At 50.9% G+C, this 17,589-nt stretch overlaps 7 protein-coding genes across 7 annotated transcripts; 5 read left to right on the top strand and 2 right to left on the bottom strand.

The window, feature by feature from the left end:
- Positions 1–373: 373 nt before the first annotated feature.
- On the bottom strand, positions 374–2,131 carry AA0111_g402 (Rab GDP-dissociation inhibitor; the record flags this gene model as incomplete). The annotated part of the gene is made up of 8 exons (XM_028649972.1): positions 374–465; positions 515–772; positions 823–1,374; positions 1,429–1,768; positions 1,820–1,847; positions 1,897–1,956; positions 2,009–2,033; positions 2,086–2,131. The coding sequence occupies 8 exons, from the start codon at positions 2,129–2,131 to the stop codon at positions 374–376; spliced, it is 1,401 nt and encodes a 466-aa protein (XP_028512255.1).
- Positions 2,132–2,581: 450 nt separating this feature from the next.
- Positions 2,582–3,463, bottom strand: AA0111_g403 (54S ribosomal protein; the record flags this gene model as incomplete). The annotated part of the gene is made up of 3 exons (XM_028649983.1): positions 2,582–2,707; positions 2,758–3,065; positions 3,118–3,463. The coding sequence occupies 3 exons, from the start codon at positions 3,461–3,463 to the stop codon at positions 2,582–2,584; spliced, it is 780 nt and encodes a 259-aa protein (XP_028512254.1).
- Positions 3,464–3,788: 325 nt separating this feature from the next.
- AA0111_g404 (hypothetical protein) lies at positions 3,789–4,565 on the top strand (the record flags this gene model as incomplete). The annotated part of the gene is made up of 3 exons (XM_028649994.1): positions 3,789–3,868; positions 3,918–4,204; positions 4,252–4,565. The coding sequence occupies 3 exons, from the start codon at positions 3,789–3,791 to the stop codon at positions 4,563–4,565; spliced, it is 681 nt and encodes a 226-aa protein (XP_028512249.1).
- Positions 4,566–6,627: 2,062 nt separating this feature from the next.
- AA0111_g405 (hypothetical protein) lies at positions 6,628–7,875 on the top strand (the record flags this gene model as incomplete). Its single annotated transcript, XM_028650005.1, has 4 exons — positions 6,628–6,653; positions 6,707–6,773; positions 6,821–6,904; positions 6,955–7,875. 4 exons carry the CDS (start codon positions 6,628–6,630, stop codon positions 7,873–7,875), a joined length of 1,098 nt encoding a protein of 365 aa, XP_028512248.1.
- A 698-nt stretch (positions 7,876–8,573) lies between these two features.
- On the top strand, positions 8,574–11,094 carry AA0111_g406 (Saccharolysin; the record flags this gene model as incomplete). Its single annotated transcript, XM_028650016.1, has 6 exons — positions 8,574–8,663; positions 8,759–9,948; positions 10,027–10,039; positions 10,099–10,115; positions 10,180–10,830; positions 10,881–11,094. 6 exons carry the CDS (start codon positions 8,574–8,576, stop codon positions 11,092–11,094), a joined length of 2,175 nt encoding a protein of 724 aa, XP_028512251.1.
- A 2,394-nt stretch (positions 11,095–13,488) lies between these two features.
- On the top strand, positions 13,489–13,955 carry AA0111_g407 (hypothetical protein; the record flags this gene model as incomplete). The annotated part of the gene is made up of 2 exons (XM_028650027.1): positions 13,489–13,586; positions 13,637–13,955. The coding sequence occupies 2 exons, from the start codon at positions 13,489–13,491 to the stop codon at positions 13,953–13,955; spliced, it is 417 nt and encodes a 138-aa protein (XP_028512250.1).
- A 2,243-nt stretch (positions 13,956–16,198) lies between these two features.
- On the top strand, positions 16,199–17,387 carry AA0111_g408 (hypothetical protein; the record flags this gene model as incomplete). Its single annotated transcript, XM_028650038.1, has 2 exons — positions 16,199–16,517; positions 16,570–17,387. The coding sequence occupies 2 exons, from the start codon at positions 16,199–16,201 to the stop codon at positions 17,385–17,387; spliced, it is 1,137 nt and encodes a 378-aa protein (XP_028512247.1).
- Positions 17,388–17,589: the final 202 nt, after the last annotated feature.

The following is a 17,589-nucleotide window of genomic DNA, read 5'->3' on the forward strand; positions in this document are numbered from 1 at the left end:
TTGTGGACGCGTTGCAGTACTCAAATGGTTTGCAGGGCCATGACGGTATCCCTGCCAAGAGTTTGAATCGTCATAAGGAGAAGTGCAACAGCACGCCTAGTTACACTATGCAGATGCTCGGTCTCAATTATCAGCTACTGCCCATCTCGGCTGGATGGCAGGCTTGTCAAAAACGTGTGGTGGTCAAATTGTGAGGTACCAATCCCATCGCCCAAATAGGAAATACCGAGCTCGAGCTCCGCAGCATCACACAACGCCTTCGCATTTGTTGGGAATGCATGTCATTGTTATAGAAGCCAAGTCTTGAGCGATTACCAAACGATGTACCTAAAAGACCGTTGCAGCTTGTTCATCCGTCAGGTCGGAAGTCTATCTATTCTTCAACGTTGAAGTTCGCGCCCTCTCTCAGGCCCTCGACAACCAGCTCGTGGCCCTCAGCCCGCTGGTAGATATCTTTGATGTCGTCTGCCACATGTTAGCATTGCGTTCACTGTTCCGGAGCTCAAAAACCTACCAGTCGTTGTCTCGAAATGGCTAGTGGCGTCGTAGCTCTTCGATATGAAGACGTTGTCATTGGCACCGCTCTCAATTGGCTCGTAAAGTGGGATAGCCGGGCCCATGAACTTCTCCTCAATCTTTCCGAGACGGTCGAGACCGGGCTGCAGCTCAAGGTGGTGGTTGCTGTCGCCCTCAGCGATCGTGGAGACGATAGCGATGTAGTAGCCCTTGGGGCAGACGTTGTGTGCAGACGAGACGACAGCGATGTAGATGTCTAGTCACACTTGTTAGCAGAATCCTATCATGACACAGATGTATACATACCGTGCTTGCGTCCAACTTGGGACTGAGGAATGATCAATTGCAGAGAGTCGGCATCGGCTGTGTTGGGGATCGGGTGGTTGAGAATGCAGATGGCCTTCAGCAGATGTCCAGTAACGCGCGCCTTGCCGGGGAAGTACGAGGGGTCGGCAAGAATCTTTCCTGCCTTGGTCTCGAACTTCATGCCCTCGCCGGCATCATCCTTCTCCTTCATGGTGGCCTTGATACCCACAACCTTGCCACCGTCGTAGAGGAACTCGTCGACATCGGTGTTCAGCATGTAGGTACCACCGTAGATAGCGGAGAGACGAGCGAAACCCTGGGGCAGCTCTCCGAGACCGTAGAGCGGGTAGATGTATGGAGACTTTCCATACCGCGCTACAGAGTTACCGTAGAGCCTGATGCGCTCAATAGCCTCGTTCGCCTGTCCCTTCTGCGTGATGTAGTCGTCGGTGGGGTACAGAGCCATGGCGTGACCAATGAAATCGCGTGTGGTAGCCTCGATACCAAACTTGTCGTATACATCCTTCATGGTAGAGTTCTGGATGTCGATGCCTGCATCCAGTGTCAGCTACCATTCCTTGATCATGTCTATCGGAGAAAGCCTACCCTTGTGTGTTGCTGGATCATCCTCCTTGTATGCGCCAATCCACTCGAGGAAGTTCCTCACTCGACGCTTCTCAAAGAGACCCATGAGAGGCGATCGCAGTGCCTCGCCAGCATCTGAAGGAACCTTTGCGACGGTTGCCTTGGCACCGTTGCCCTGTTGCACATAGCTGCCGGCGATCTGCTTGAACTCGAGGTATTTGGTAACGTCGGTTGAAACGAGGATGTTGGTGAGTTCACCGTTGGCCATGAGGAGCTTGGGGACAAGGTCGATGTTCCAGTCGTTGACGCGGCCGTACTTCTTCCATGGCTCGCCCTCTGTCTGGCCGTACTTCTTGAACAGCTAGCCATCGGGTCAGTGTGTGTATGTCAGTTGGAGATGTTGCGAGCTTACTGCTTCGATGTTCAGCGATGCCGCCTCACTGCACCCTGTCAGCTGTCGCCCCAAGTGTACCTGTCAAGATAACATACCCGCCGTAGTGGTCATTGCGGTCGATGTGGAGCACCTTCTTGCCCTTGACACTAAGGACACTGCAAGCATGTCAGTTTTTGCTCAAGAACCGTTCTCGAGTCCTTGTGTTACCCTGAAAGTACACATTCAGTGAGACCTAGGGATGGTTAGCTTCCGCACGTTACGTAGGTGGGGTAACTGCAACCCACCTGTTCCCAGGACCACGACGTCGTATTCGGGTGCAATCTCGTCCATGGCTGTCAGATGTCGGTTGCAGAATAAGAAAGTTGAGGATTGCGGTGGAGGTCGTCCGCTAAGAAGGCGCGTGGTTGAGCGGTCTTAGGGCGGTGTGATGGATGTGGGGTTGTAGCTCTTTGGGAAGCGCCTCGCCAATCTGGTCGACCTGTTTATGCTGGCATTACTTTCATAACTCACTACGTTTGACGTGTACTGAATTAGTGCAATTCACTGATTTCATGACTGGCTATGATACACGCGATATGCTACAAAAGCTCGGCCACCTTGCTCGAAATAGCAGCCTTACCGTGCCCCATGCTCTCCCTGTTCGCCGTCCCAAACGCGACATGATGTACGATGTGTAAAGTTACAATTCTTCCAGACTACAGATCTGCAGAACATCGAACAAGTGTATATACCGCCTACACGTTACCCAGACTCGTATGCCACATGCACTCATGAATCTCATTATGCGTGAGTCGCCTTTTCTTTCGGCTGTACTTCGGATTCTGGGAGTATCTTGTCTTTCGAGGGCTCTTCAATAGGTGCCTCGGCCACAGCATTGTACGGGGCGTCATCTACTTCTAGCGGATCCTGTGGATTGAGTTAGCATACAGTCAATCCTATTAGGACATCGAACGTACATATGTTGGTTGGGTGAACTGTGGGCCGTCCGTTCTTGAAAGGTCAATGTCCGGATCACGCTGTGCCAGTACGTATGCTTCCTGGTATGCCTGGTGTCGCTCGGCGAGTGTGTCTAAGATTGCCTTCATCGTCTCCTGCACAGTCTTGTCCCGCTCCTGGTTTTCGTAGTCGCCGTAACCCGCCTCTAAACGTTTGCGCTCGAGCTTCTCGGTCGCGAGACGGTTCCGCTCCTTGACGCATACCCACCACAGCTGGTGTAGCGAGTCCCAGTCCCGACTGCGCAACTCGCCCACAGTCCACGATCGTCCTGCGTCTCTGTCAGCCACCATAGTCCCACCATTTGTCCAATTGCAGCCTACCATGCCGCTGCTCGTCTACTGGTGTCTGCAAGAGCTTCTGGTCCTTGAAGAAATCCCAAAGCCCATGGTCTGGTGTGCCCGTCACTTCCTGCTCAATCTCGACCGGCTTCGGCAATTGCTGCTTTGAAAAATCTTTCTCCCTAACCGACAGTGTCTGTCTAGGACGCAGACCCGTAGCCCGGACTGCAGAGTTTCCTCTGTTCTTGTTGTTGTCTCTCTTCCATCGGGCGGGTGATGTGGAGAAGCGCGCGCACTGGACCGATGGGACGAGGAAAGAAAGAATCGTGTCCTGTTGCGCCAATGCTAGATTGGGCCGGAGGAGTCGTGAGGAGGGTATCGTGGCCATGTCGTCGGTGTGGGCTGTGCTTGCCGATGCTGGAGGGCGCAGCCGACCAACATTCAAAGTTGCAGGCACTGCAGGAAACTGCGACCGGGGTAGGCCGCTAGCGCATGCCATCAGCCCTAAACCATGGGAACCCACCGCCCTCCCTTCGTATAAAGAGAAGCCACCCCGCGGCTGTCCTCCCTCTCACCACCAAACCTCGCGCTCATCACCCCGTGTTGGGCGCCCTCAGATAGTCTCCAATTTCATTTGACGAATTCTTCGATTTCACCAGCGGGTATCAGGACCCGCCCTTTACCATCCCAGGATGCAGCAATCAACCGTCACCATGCAATACACTCCAAACCAACTCTTCCGCATTTTCTGGCAACCACAGCAACTCCGTGTCATCGCCAAGCCTCCCTGGAAGTCAGTCAATTAATTGGGATTTTGCAACTTCTTATTCCACCGCCGACAGCAGCGGTGCTCTTCTCGATACCACTTCACTTCTTCCTACCACTACTACTGCTTCTTCTTCAGCCGCTTTGTCATGCGGCCTACTTGCACTGGACCCTTCTTTCCAAACCACTCCGGACTGGGACCTCTTTCCTATTTCTGACTCACATTATCTTGGCGATGGCACGCAATTGCTTCCTGGCGAGCCAGCTCTACTTTCAACAGCGGGAGACAACATGAATACGTTCACTATGCCGTCTGGCATGGGCAAAATGAACAATATGAATACATCTGCACCCATGATGAGGGGTAAGGACCACACTTCCTGGCGATTCAGTAGTGTCTAACCTATCCAGATCACTCTCTGTCTGGTTCTTCCTCCACAAGCAACAAGGACCATGGTTCGTCTCCCACCGAGCAATCCTCTTCATCCAAATTGTCATCCACAAAGAACAGCCCTCTGGCCCCAGAGCCCTCTTCCCGGGTTGAGAAGCGGAAGGCCAACACGCTCGCTGCTCGTCGCTACCGCCAAAAGCGCGTCGATCAAATGAGTACTCTCGAATCCGAACTCAAGGACGTCAAAGCCGAACGGGATGATCTCAAAGTCCGCAACGCCAGGCTGGAAGGAGAGGTCGAGACGCTTCGTGCTCTTCTACGTTCTCAAAAGTAGTCCTGTTTGTATCGGTCTGTCAGCATGCGATGGGCTCGCTTTTCTTTTCTTAACACTCAGGGAGGCCTCTTTTCAGATGATGTCGGACAATGAGTCGTTTCATGGCACACCTGTTCAGGGTGATGCTCAGATCGGCAAAATAGGGTATAATCTCAGAGGGCATCGGGACTTGGTGATAGATACTCACAGTTAATCTTGTTACGATGAATTGCATTGTCTGTTCTACAAAGCTACGAACTCTACTCTACATTCTCCATGTTTTGTACTGATCTTCCGCATGTCTCTAGGACAATCACTCTTGCTCACCTTGAGCAAGATTGTATACATACCTGACTTATGCTCTCCTAACGCATCAGTCAACTCACAATGAGTCGATGTGAGCAACTCTGATAGCCATTTCTCACAGCAGCAACAGCATCGTGTGCCAAAGAATACTAGTTTGCTGAGTCTATCCGTGCATGTCCTCACAAGCACTCCTTGCGCCCTTTTCGCTAGATTTGAGCCTGAGGCTTCAAAACTGCATTAGTGTAGCTGAAAGTGTGGTTCCGAGTAAAGTTGGTCTCCACTTATTGATCACTAGTTGTCCAATGAGAGAGAGCGATAGTGAGTCATTCTCGCTCACGATGTGTCTGATGTCTTGGCCTACCCTACATCCCCTTTCGTCTTTACCGACGACGTATTCACTTGGCCTTCAAGCTCAACAACGCGCGCATCGGTGTAAGCAACCTCTCTCGGGTGTGTTTTGCGTGCAGCGATCTGCTGACGTCACTGCGCAGACCATCAAACGCGGTTGCTGCGACAGTGCTGGCGACTGCCAGGGTAATATCACAGCGATCGGCTACCAACATGCATCACAATGGTGTACCTGCATGCTAAACCTCATCCCTACACTAAGGTAGGCAAGTTACGTGGTTATCTGTATTCTGATATGCCTCTCCTGTCGTGCCAGGCGATGCGACAGCTCTCCTTGCCTCGTCATTACCTGTCATCCTCACTGGAGTTATTGGTAAAGGTCACAATCTCCATCATCAACAATCTCTTGTATTTCGATTTTGTTCAATCAGTCGATTTTTTGAGGGGTCTTTGCCTGATCAACAATCCCCTAGGGCGGTTCAACATGGACACTTCTACCGGGTCTCCCCTGATCAGCACATTGCTGTGAGTACCTCAATTCTTGGCCTGTGTGACAGAACACCGAATGCGACATCGTCGTTCAGCATTCGCCTCAGGTCGCCGGTGTTGAGCGACGCGTGCAACTCGCGTTTCAGCCTCAGGGTCCTCTGACACTCACGTCACAATGTCAGCCCGGCTAAAAGTGGGCCAGATGGATGTACTGATGCCGAGTACATCACCTCATGCAAGCCTTCTGCTACTCGGATCTACCCACGCAACAGCGCCTTCTATCCCCTTCACAGTTAGTACCTGTTTTGGACTTAGCGTGCATTAGTTTCGCCACCCAGTATGGAATCAGTATCCACATCCAGATCCTACCACATGCGCCGAGACCGTAAGGAAGCCCGTTTTTTGTTCCTTCATCCCATGGCATTGTGGATTCGTCAAGGCTACGGGCCGATCATATGGCTGCCCTATGTTATACAACGGTTTCTAAACCTAGCATCTTCCGCTAGCTGTGAACCTTCTCGATCCGTTAGACCAATCACGAACTGTGAGGTCGTACTATGGTTCACTTCGCGTCGAGCCATGCGGTCGCCTAACCTGCATTATCGCCACCATTGGGACAAAGATTACTTGTCTACACGCGTCAGGAGCTTGACACGCGCTATGGAACACTCACTCCCGCTCGTGCAGAATCCGGGGAATCCTCAACTTTGTATCCGCCCTCATAACCGAACGCTCAGGCCCGACTCATTCTGTTCATGTTCATGTTTGTTCATACATTCGTTTTCTTCCGTTGTTGTCTGGGCGCATAGCTGCATATCTTGAACTGTTCAATCGGCCGTAGGTACGACCGACCTTCATTCTTGTATCTTACGCGCAGTCATACAACATGTACTTTCGACCGGGATATGTGGTGGTGATTGTTGGGGCGATACTGACAACGATGTCAACAATCATCGTAGGGTTACGGTAAGACTGACTGTCGCTGAAGCGGCGTGAGTAAAGGCTGATCAATTGAACAGATACTATTGCCGATACTTTCTCATGGGATCAGTCAGTGCGAGCGATCATCTCATGTTCGTCGCTCTTGTAAGTTGAAATATTGTACCATCTTCTACAAAGCTTACAAGGTTCAGGTGATTACATGGGGCAACTTTGTCGTAAACTTCTATCAAGACGAGACGAGCCGACACTCCCGTCCAAGCTATCTGTTCAAACCAGTGAGTGAATCCAAACGCTCTCCTGGCGCCACTGTCTAACAAAATCGTAGGAGGAGCATCCAGAGGTTGTGGAACATGTGCGCGGGAACCTTATCTCATGGTGGGTATACCGCTTGACCTACACCATTGGCCTAGGCTTCGTAAAACTCAGCATCCTCTTCTTCTACCACGCTATCGCCGCCAACAAGACATTCCGTCGGCTCGTGTACGCTACGATCGCGTTTGTGTGCATGTACACATTTGCTGCGAGCATGGCGTCCACCTTCCAATGCGAAAACCCCTCAGACGCTTGGTCAACAGTCAACTACTTGGCACAGTTCGATCGCGATCCAAAAACCAAGCAAATACAGGTCAAATGCTTCGATCCTATCAAGCTCTGGGTGTTTTCCTCGGCCTCCAATCTGATAAGCGACATCATCATTCTCATGCTACCGCTACCGACGCTGCTCAGCCTTCGCATACCCATGGCCAAACGTCTGGCACTCATTGGCATATTTTCTGTTGGAGTCATGGCCATCACTGCATCGTCCGTACGAATGTGGGTTATGATGCTGTGGGCCGAATCACCTTATAATTCGGCGCGTTTTGGAAACGACCTCCTTCTGTGGGGTCAAGTTGAGACAAACAGTGGAATCATCTCCTCGTCTATACCATTCCTCCGTCTCTTATTCCGCAGCAAACAAAAGGAAGAGCGTAGCGCAACGCCGAAGAAGGTTTACAAAGTCCCTTCACAGCCTCTCCAGATTGATGCCTTTAGCCAGCACAAAGCACTCGACATGGGCGAATGGCCGCTCCGGGACGAGAAGATGGCCACGGAGCAATCCAATTGCTTCATCACCATACACGCAGATACGATGCGTACTAGAGGCTCTGCTTGGGGTCCCTTCATCACGATACCGGAAAGCCTAAGCTCGAGCAGTAGAGGCGAGGCACAGCTGGAGCCCACACACAACCCGCATATGACAGTGTAAGGAAACTGGAAGAGAAATTTTGTACTTGTAACGATAATGATAATATGATGATACTGAGTTTGAACTTCACAAATAGCCATCGCAATCGTAATCCTATCTGTCAATAGTCGAATTCGTTGGAAGAGGGCGACGCGTGCTGTACTCTGGAACCGCACAGATCTCGTCCTTTGATCGCAAGAGCTATCAGCTGCAACAGGAGGTTTGCCATGACCGAACAGGGTATCCACGGGTGTCTAACGTGGGACGTCGCACAACGGCTGCAGCGTGACATGGGTCCAACGATGGCACCTTTCCATTTCCAGTTAACCTCGGGCGGACCCATCTATGGATGTCGATCTCATGCGGCTGCGCAGGTGTCTGGGAGAGCGATTGAGAGGTCACGTAGACGTTTATACTCGATCGCATCATCGTCGTGCTCCCAGCTACTAGGCGCCTGTTTATCCCAGCACACCGCCCAATCGCCGCTTCCCCACATCTCGGCTTAAGTCTTAAGCTGTTGGGTAATCACCAGCACCGTGGCTTCCTCACGCATCACCAAGCTCTTTCTCGCCGCTGTCGCTCTCTTCATTGCGACATCCGCCATCCTGGCTTCAATCCGACTCGGCGGACGCGTCCCATCCATATTACAATACGTCAAGCCCTCTCCGCTCCGGAATCCCCTCTATACGCAACCGTTTAGGCCGCTCACCAACTCCACTATGGCTCCGTCGCAATACAAGACCCCGCCACAGCTGCCGCCCAAGTTCACAGCTACAAAGCAAAGCTTAGTTGACGATGCAAAGAGACTGGTATGTGGTCTTCCTGAGTTTTTGAACTTGTGCTTGCGATTGCTGTCACCGACCCCGCAGGACGGGTGTTGCGACCGGATGCTGACACTTTCCAGATCGACAGGTCTCGCAGCGTCCAAGATGCTATCGTTCGCGATGTAAAGCCCGAGAACGCGAACTTCCAAAACACACTCCTCCAAATCGCCCGCGATGACAACAAGATGGCCATCGAATCGCACATCCTTGGCTTCTACAACGCTGTGTCAACAAGCAAGGAGCTGCGCGATGCATCCAGCGAGGTGGAACAGATGCTTGACGACTTTGGCATTGAGTCGTCCATGCGCGAGGACGTCTTCAATCTCATTGACGCTGTGCTGAAGAAGGGCGAGAAGCTGGATCCTGAGTCCCAGCGGCTGCTGGAGAAGGACCACAAATCGTTCATTCGAAATGGTCTGAATCTTCCCGCGGGACCCAAGAGGGACAGGTTCAAGGAGATCAAGCAGCGTCTGAGTCAAATCGGCATCGCCTTCCAGAAGAACCTTAACGAAGAGAACGGTGGGCTGTGGTTCACACAAGAGGAATTGCACGGCGTGCCAGAAGACGTCACCTCAGGACTCAAGAAGGGAGAAGGCGAAAACGAGGGCAAGTTATTCCTGACCTTCAAATACCCCGACCTCTTCCCAACCCTCAAGTACGCCACAAACCCGGAGACAAGGAGGAAGGTTTTCGTCGAGAATGAGAACAAGTGCAACGACAACGTACCACTGTTCAGAGAGGCCATCTTACTCCGCGACGAAGCCGCCCGCCTTCTAGGCTACGACAACCATGCACAGTTCCGGATAGAAGACAAGATGGCGAAGACCACCAAGACCGTCGATGACTTCCTCGGTGACCTGCGCGAAAGGCTCGCACCAGGTGGCAAGAAGGAAATTGAGAAGCTGATGGAATTGAAGGAGCAAGACGTCAAAGAGAATGGAATCACAGGTCCGTTGGCCAAAGACTATTACCTTTGGGACAACAGGTACTACGATCGTCTGATGCTGGAGAAGGATTTCCAGCTCGACCACCAAGTTATTGCCGAATACTTCCCCCTGCAGACAACCATCCAAGGCATGCTGAAAATCTTCGAGGAGCTCTTTGGTCTGGTGTTCGTCGAGATTGTGGGCGAGGAAGACAGGGCTGCCCTTGCTGACGGTGGCAAGGGATCCGACATTGTCTGGCATGAGGAAGTGCAAGTCTTTAGCGTTTGGGACGACAAGGGCGAGGGCGAAGGCTTCGTTGGCTATCTCTACCTGGATCTCTTCCCGTAAGTACCCTGTGCACGGATCAACATCACGTGGCTCCATCCCGAAATATGTCCGAGCTTCTGCTAACTCAACACTAGACGTGACGGCAAGGTATGAAGACAACCACAACACTTCTAGAACACTTACTAACGTTGAAATCACGTGAAAAGTATGGGCATGCTGCCAAGTAAGTTGTGCCTATACGAAATGCATGTGAGACATACACTGACTTCGTATTTTCCAATCTGCAGCTTCAATCTGCAGCCTGGCTATATAGATGAGAACGGCAAGCGACGTTATCCCGCGACGGCTCTAGTCTGCAACTTTTCCAAGCCAACGAAGAAGAAGCCCTCACTACTCAAGCACGATGAGGTAGTCACTCTCTTCCACGAGCTTGGACACGGTATCCACGACCTGGTATCACGAACGACCTACTCTCGGTTCCATGGCACCAACACTGTTCGCGACTTCGTTGAGGCGCCATCTCAGATGCTGGAGAACTGGTGCTGGACACCTTCGCAACTACGCTCTCTATCTCACCACTACTCTTACATCTCTTCCGACTATGAGAAGGCATACTTAGAGTCATCAGGCGCCGAGAAGAAGCCGTCAGAGCAGATTCCTCAATCGTTGATCGCCAAGTTGATCTCTACGAAGCACGTCAATGACGCGCTGTTCAACTTGAGACAGTTGCATTTTGGAACCTTCGATATGGCTGTTCACGAGCCGGCCAGCCACGAGGAGCTCGAAAAAATGGACATCACTGAGAAGTACAACTCTTTGAGGCACGAGATCAGTCAGCTCAAGGGCCCTGAATCGCTGGAGGGAGACAAGAAGGGTGACTGGCACTGGGGTAATGGGCAGGCTACGTTCGGTCATTTGATCGGTGGTTATGACGCTGGGTAAGACATGTTCAATCGCTCTGCCAAACATCACGTGCTAACCACGACAGCTACTATGGCTATCTCTCTTCTCAAGTCTACTCCACAGACATGTTCTACACTGTCTTCAAGGACGATCCTATGAACCCCAAAGAAGGCCGCCGCTACCGACACACCGTTCTTGAGCGTGGCGGTTCCAAGGAGGAGATGGAAATCCTTGAGGAATTCCTTGGCCGCAAGCCCCAGACAGAAGCCTTTTACAAGGAACTGGGAATCTCACAGTAGGCCCGCAGTTGATAACTGGGCACCAAAGCGTGTATCTGAGAGGCTACCTCTTAAAGTCTCCTAGCACAGACGCGCACTCCAGCGCGCTACACGCACATAGTCTGCTAGCTTGTAGTCAACCCATTCCACAACATTGCTCACAAAATTCTTCCCCATGACTTCACTTACTTGATGTTGCACTGGGGCGCTTTCTTCACAAAATACCTTTGTGCGTTAGACGATTCCCGCACGTAAGAGTTAGTGCCTGGTTACCCCGTGTACGCATGGAATGGCAATTGCCCTTTGGCCGTAGATTCTATGGCTTTTTTTTTGACTTTATTAAAAACATGATGGTTCGGCAATGGAGTAGCTCATGACATGGCGAACAACGTGAATGCACTAGAAGCGCGTCATCAGCCCCCTGTTATCGAGCAAATTCCGAAGAACTTGTATTGATAGAGCCATAGTTAATAGGCTTTGACACGTGAACCACTGTAAGGCATTGTCACTATCTCTTATTATTCTACCACCATTCCAAACCATCCAATACACCTAAACCGCCCTCTTCAAGCATCTGCGTAAAATACCAATCTTCCACAACCACTGTCGCAACATTTATAAGCTCCTTCATATGCCGCTTGCATATACAGCCACCTCTCCTTTCTACGTCTGGCCTCCATCGCACTGTACTACTGCAGCCACGAACAGCGCAGGGTTTCTGAAGATTGCAGCAAGAGGTGAAGGATGAGGAAATAGAGCTTAGCGAGGGTCGTAGGAGTTTAGCCATACTTTTGTCGCGCGAGGAGGTCAAGGATGATACTCTGATGGCAAAGTGGCTTGTTGGGATGTTACGGTGATTTTTTATTTGAGTATGCTTAGAATGTCAGTGGGGCGGTGGCTCAGCGGGACGACTACTAGAGTTCTTATTCCCAAGTGATATTCCTTCGCCAACAATGCGTTGGTTTACATGCGATGTCGACACTGACGATGCAGTCTAGCAAACCCTCAAGTCAACGCAAACGAGTGTGGACTGTCTGTGTCGACATATCCACCAGCATATTCCACCATGATTCTGAACAACCGCGCCTATCCGTTGTGCCACCCGTTGATGAGATCAGCATCTCTTCTGACCATCTCCCAGAGTTCAACGTGCATATCCTCTGAGGACTGACCATCAACTCCGACGAGTTCTGCGTCGTTGTAGACACCTGGGCCTTTCTTTCGACATCCACGGACATCCAGCGACACGGCATGTATACGACTTGGCAAGGTATATGGGCCACCACAGGTTCAATACCTCTCGCTGTTGGCCGGTTCTTTCCTCGAATTTCTTCCTTGCACTGCCTTGAACCTGATTGTCTCGCTCTCCCACATCCGCATATCTCTTGACTTTGTGGGTTGGACTTCGGGAAATAGTCGCAACTCCTTTTGCTCGGCGACTGGAAGCGCACTGTTCCATACTTATGCCCTCCCAGTCGGGATGATCGCTCAGTGCTTCATCAGTGCTTCATCATCGCTAGACGTCATTATTTGCTTGGGAGTCTATCCGGACGTTCTCCTTCTCCGTCTTCCAGGTCTCAATCGATCTCTAGATCGACTAGCTCCACTTTGTAGAGCAAACGCCGGCCCGACATGTCGGGGAGCTTGACGAGTAGACTAAGTCACGTTCTCTCATGCTTGAAAACTTCTGATTTCACTTGCTTAGTTTTTGATAGCGTGGGTAGCGCAATCAGGAACTTCTTAAGATTTGGCGTATTGTATGCTGGTACAAACCTCAAGGCAAAAGTCGATAGCGATCTGCGTGCAGCATCCGAGGTCATGATGTTCACCCTTGGCTTATTGCCATAATTGCCACGTCTGATCGTCTTGCTGGCGCGCCTGGGTATCGTATAAGGTGATTCTGACAGGTCTCTCTTCTACAACGATCTCACAGTGAGGTTACCGCTAGCTACGTCAGATAGGCTACGCGATGAATTCCTACGTGGCTCAAACATCTCGTCTGCCAAGATCCCATTACTTTCTCATCTCAAGATGGCGATGTCTCACAAGTCCAGCGAGGACTTACCTTCCTGCAATAATCTATAGTTGTTGAGCTGTGAGTGAGTGAGTGGTGAGAGAACAGTGATTGAGTAGTGAGCAAACAAAATCTTCTCAGCGAACGAAAGCTGCGCACCCATCACCTCCGGCCGTCTACCTTGACTTCCATTACCTTCTCTATTCCCATTCTCTTTGTTCAATCAGATCAAGCTTGCGTATTGCCTGCCCTATGTTCAGAGGATGTCAGGAAAGCGCGTTCGCGTGATACACTAACCTTTTCTGTACCTACGTATCTACACCTTCAGCAGCTACCGAGAGACTTCGCCATCGCTCTGTACTTCAAGCTGGTTTCTATCTATTTACATCGCAGAGTTCACGATGACGGACGTTTATACAGACCAGCTCAAGGCTGTCATGGACCTCTTCGATAACAATGAAATCGAGAAGTGTATCGTCAAAGCCAAGAAGAACCTCAGGTAAGAGCCAACTTTTCATTCACCATATATATCCACTGACATCCTGGAAGCGACAAGACACTGCCGCCTTACTACGTCATTGAAAACTGCCTCCTCATCGCTTGCGCCAGCGATACCTGTGAGGAAGCGGATGATTGGAAGACAAGAGCAGAGCAAGCCTACACGGCTTTCGCAGAGGTCACCAGAAAGGTCTACGAGGATTCCCTCATGACGCTCAATGATTTGCGCAAGGAGCTCGACGACCTAGATAAGCAAAAAAAGGAAGAACTCCTATGCGAACAAATCCGGGAGGCACAAATCATTAGCGAAGAGGACCAGGAGATGATAGACAGGGAAGAAAGGGAAGGAGAGGAAGAAATGGCAGCTTGAGCCGCATTCGATAGCGGAGCGTGTTGGGGGCTTGCGTCTGATGACTACGACGAGCTCGCCGATGCAGAAAACGAAGCCGCGGACCTCAGAGACTTCGACGAACTCGCCAAGGCGGAGAACGAGAACGAAGGCAATGGCTTCGAAGGCGCAGAGGAAGTCGCTAGGGCAGAGAACGCCAACGAGATTGCCGCCGCTCGTATCCTCCTAGACCGATCCATGCGCCGCTTCGTCCCCACCCCCGACACCACCTCGACAACTACAGTGCCTACGATTGTCGTCGAGCCTCCCCAAGCCCCAACTACCAATTAGACAACTACAGCGCCGAAATATTCCAGACTCGGTCGCAAGAAGAGTACCCTGAGCAAGGGCCGAGCCTGCCACGCCCACTCGTTCAACAGGGAGCAGGCAAAGCAAACCTCGCGTCCGAGCGTACTAGATATGGACTGGACTGCCGAGAACAATGAGGCGAAGTAGTATTGGAGTGCAGGAATAGTGAGGTGGGTAGACATTTGCATGTAGAACTGGGTGTAACGGAGGAATATAGCAGTAGATGGAATGCTGCAGGCTCGAGAGTGGCAGCATCAAGCTTGGAAAGATGCTCCTTTTGTGAATTCTCTCTGTCCTACATGCGACATCGACACTGACGATCAATCCAACAAATCCTTGATCTAATGCAAATAAGTGTGGACTGTCTGTCAACGCATCTTCATATATGTCAGCATCCCGCCGCAAAGCCGCCTTCGCCAGCATTGAATTGTGATATATGGGAGTCTAACGCGCGACGACAGTCGAGAAGGGGCTATCATGTTTCCAATAAGATCAAAGGGAAAAGCCATAGAATTTACGGCCGAAGTGTGATTGCCACTCCCTGTGTACATGGGGTAAGTGCAGTGGATGGCCGTCGCGCTAATGTTATCGCGGAAACCGCGGAAACCGTCCGCTTGCAACGTACGCAATACGTCCAGCTAAGATAAGACGCGTTAAGTCATTACTCGCCATATTCTACAACAACAACTGAATAGTCTGATAACAGATAGTTGTCGCGTCTAATTTGCATAACATGCAGACTCAGCATACTTGCATTCCTACAGGCCGAACCACACGTAAAGATCGAGCGTCACTGGCCCCGAGCTGCGGCTCATCGGTTCCACTACAACTTCTTTCCAAGCGTGCGCAGTGAGCGCTGCGGGCTATGACGAAGATAAATATGGCGTATACACAAAACCGTTTCTACCAGAACAAAGACGGCAGAGTTCCGCTACAATTGCAGAACAACTAGTCTGTGCCGCTCCCCGCAAAACCGGTCTCTCCCGCTGTCATAAACTGATTGACGATTGGACGAAGTGAGATGCATGACTTCCTGCCTCGGGACGATAGGCAAAGCATCGGAAATCGCCCTGCATCAACGCCAGACATCTAGCATGGAGCTTCTTCACTAATCAGGGCAAGTGGAGCAAAGATAAGCACATCCTGATAGGCCTGTCAATTCTCTCCAATTTGATCATAGTCACTTTTCCAGCCCAGGTTGTTCGGACTGCTTCCGCACATGGTTGATAGTAGTAATAAAGGATATGCATCGGTGGCACTCTACTTCTCCAACCAGGCGCGTCGCGGGTTACTCTGGAAAAGGGAAGAAACATGATTGCGCAGAAAGACGATGATAGTAAAGAGAATGGAATGTCAGCTCTGGCCTTGCAGCGGACTGTGTCCGGGAAGCATGAGCAAACACAAGCTCCGCATCAACATCTAGACGTAAGTCACTAGAACATGGTCAGTCAAGCTTTACTTACGTAGTAACAGCAAAACTTTAACGTTTTGTCTCTCATTTCGACTGCCACTTCTCTAATTGCTACATGGGAAGCACTCGGATCTACCATGGCCACCGGCCTCATATCTGGAGGCCCGGTGTCACTGGTATTTGGGTATATACGTTCGTCTCTTACGCCCCCTGAGATAGCCTCCTTTCTAATATAAGATGCGACAGTCGCAGTCTTAGGAACTTTGGCGACGGCGTTGAGCTTGTCTGAACTTGCATCTATGTAAGTCGAGAACGCATTCGTTGGCAATAACATACCCTAACCTGCCTTTTCCTGACCAGGTACCCTTCAGCTGGAGGTCAGTACTACTTTGTGGTTCAGCTTGCTCCTAAGAAATTTCGAACAGCATGGGGATACGCCGCTGGCTGGATCTCCGTCTTTGCCTGGCAAACCTTCACTGCAAGTGCTCCGTTTCTTGGTGCAACAATGCTTCAGGGTATCATCGTACTCAACTACCCGGATTATTCGTATCAGAGATGGCATGGGACGATGCTGTACTGGGCCTTTCTTGGACTTGCAACACTTGTTAATGTCTTCGCCATCAAGAGCTTGCCTTGGGTGTTGCATGCAACTTTCTTGCTCCATGTTGTACTCTGGCTTGTGTTAGTCGTAGTTATCTGCGTCATCTCGCCCACTAAACATACCGCCGAATTCGTTTTCACCACTTACGTCAACGAGTCGGGTTGGAGCAGTGACGGTGTAGCCTTCAGCATAGGCCTTCTGAGTAGCACGTATGTGCTTGCTGGTAAATCTGCGCATACCCTACCATTGCTCGCACAAACTAACAGTATTACCAGGATACGATAGCGCGACCCATCTCACCGAAGAAATCAAAGACCCAGAGCGCAACGTCCCACGAGCTATGCTAGCATCAATCATCATCAACGGCGCGATAGGATTTGGATGGCTCCTCGTCATCTTATTCTGTATGGGCGACATCACCGAAGCGATGGAGACAACGACCGGATACCCAATCATCGAGATATTCTTCCAGATAAGCCGTAGCAATGCAGCGGCTTCTGCCATGACCTGCGCCCTCATCGTCATGGCAGCTCTGGCAACGGTACCTCTTGTTCTGACCGCATCTCGAATGCTGTGGTCTTTTGCCCAGGACGCCGGACTGCCTTACTCGAAGACACTTAGCAGGGTTAACGAGAGACACCACGTTCCCTTACCAGCGATAGCAGTGACCAGTGTATTTCTTATCTTGATTGGTCTGCTAAACATCGGATCCACTACCGCCTTCAACGCCATCGTCTCTTTGGGTACCGTCGCCCTATACATCTCATACCTGATGCCCATAGTGCTCATATTTTATCGACGGATAGCTCGCCCAAGCTCACTTTTGTATGGTCCTTTCCGGCTTGGGAAGCTTGGTATTGCCATCAATCTTGTTTCTATTTTTTATACTGTTTATGTATCCATATTCCTTCTCTTCCCACCATACCAACCCGTTACGGCTCAGAATATGAACTACGCCCCGGTCGTGCTGGGAGGCGTTCTCATACTGAGCGCTGTGTGGTGGTTCATAAAAGGAAAGAATGAGTTCGTCGGGCCGGTCATGGATACGATAGAAGGTCGACCTGCGCTGAGTGGTGCTCAAAGAGACGTATAGCCGAGACTGGCGATTGCTTGTCTGTATGAACATGGCTATTAGGGTCGTCACTTTGAGGTAGCGAGGTTGTTCCTAGGATAGCTTTCACCCTGGATAGAATAGCGATCTCTCATAGAAACCCAGTAGTTTTCCCAGGTAGCATCATCTATTGCAGATTGTAACACTAATGAATGTGATACACCTATGAAAAATAATTTATGTC

Source organism: Alternaria arborescens (assembly GCF_004154835.1).
Source record: "Alternaria arborescens strain FERA 675 chromosome Unknown contig_1, whole genome shotgun sequence".
In the NCBI taxonomy this organism is placed as follows: domain Eukaryota; kingdom Fungi; phylum Ascomycota; class Dothideomycetes; order Pleosporales; family Pleosporaceae; genus Alternaria; species Alternaria arborescens.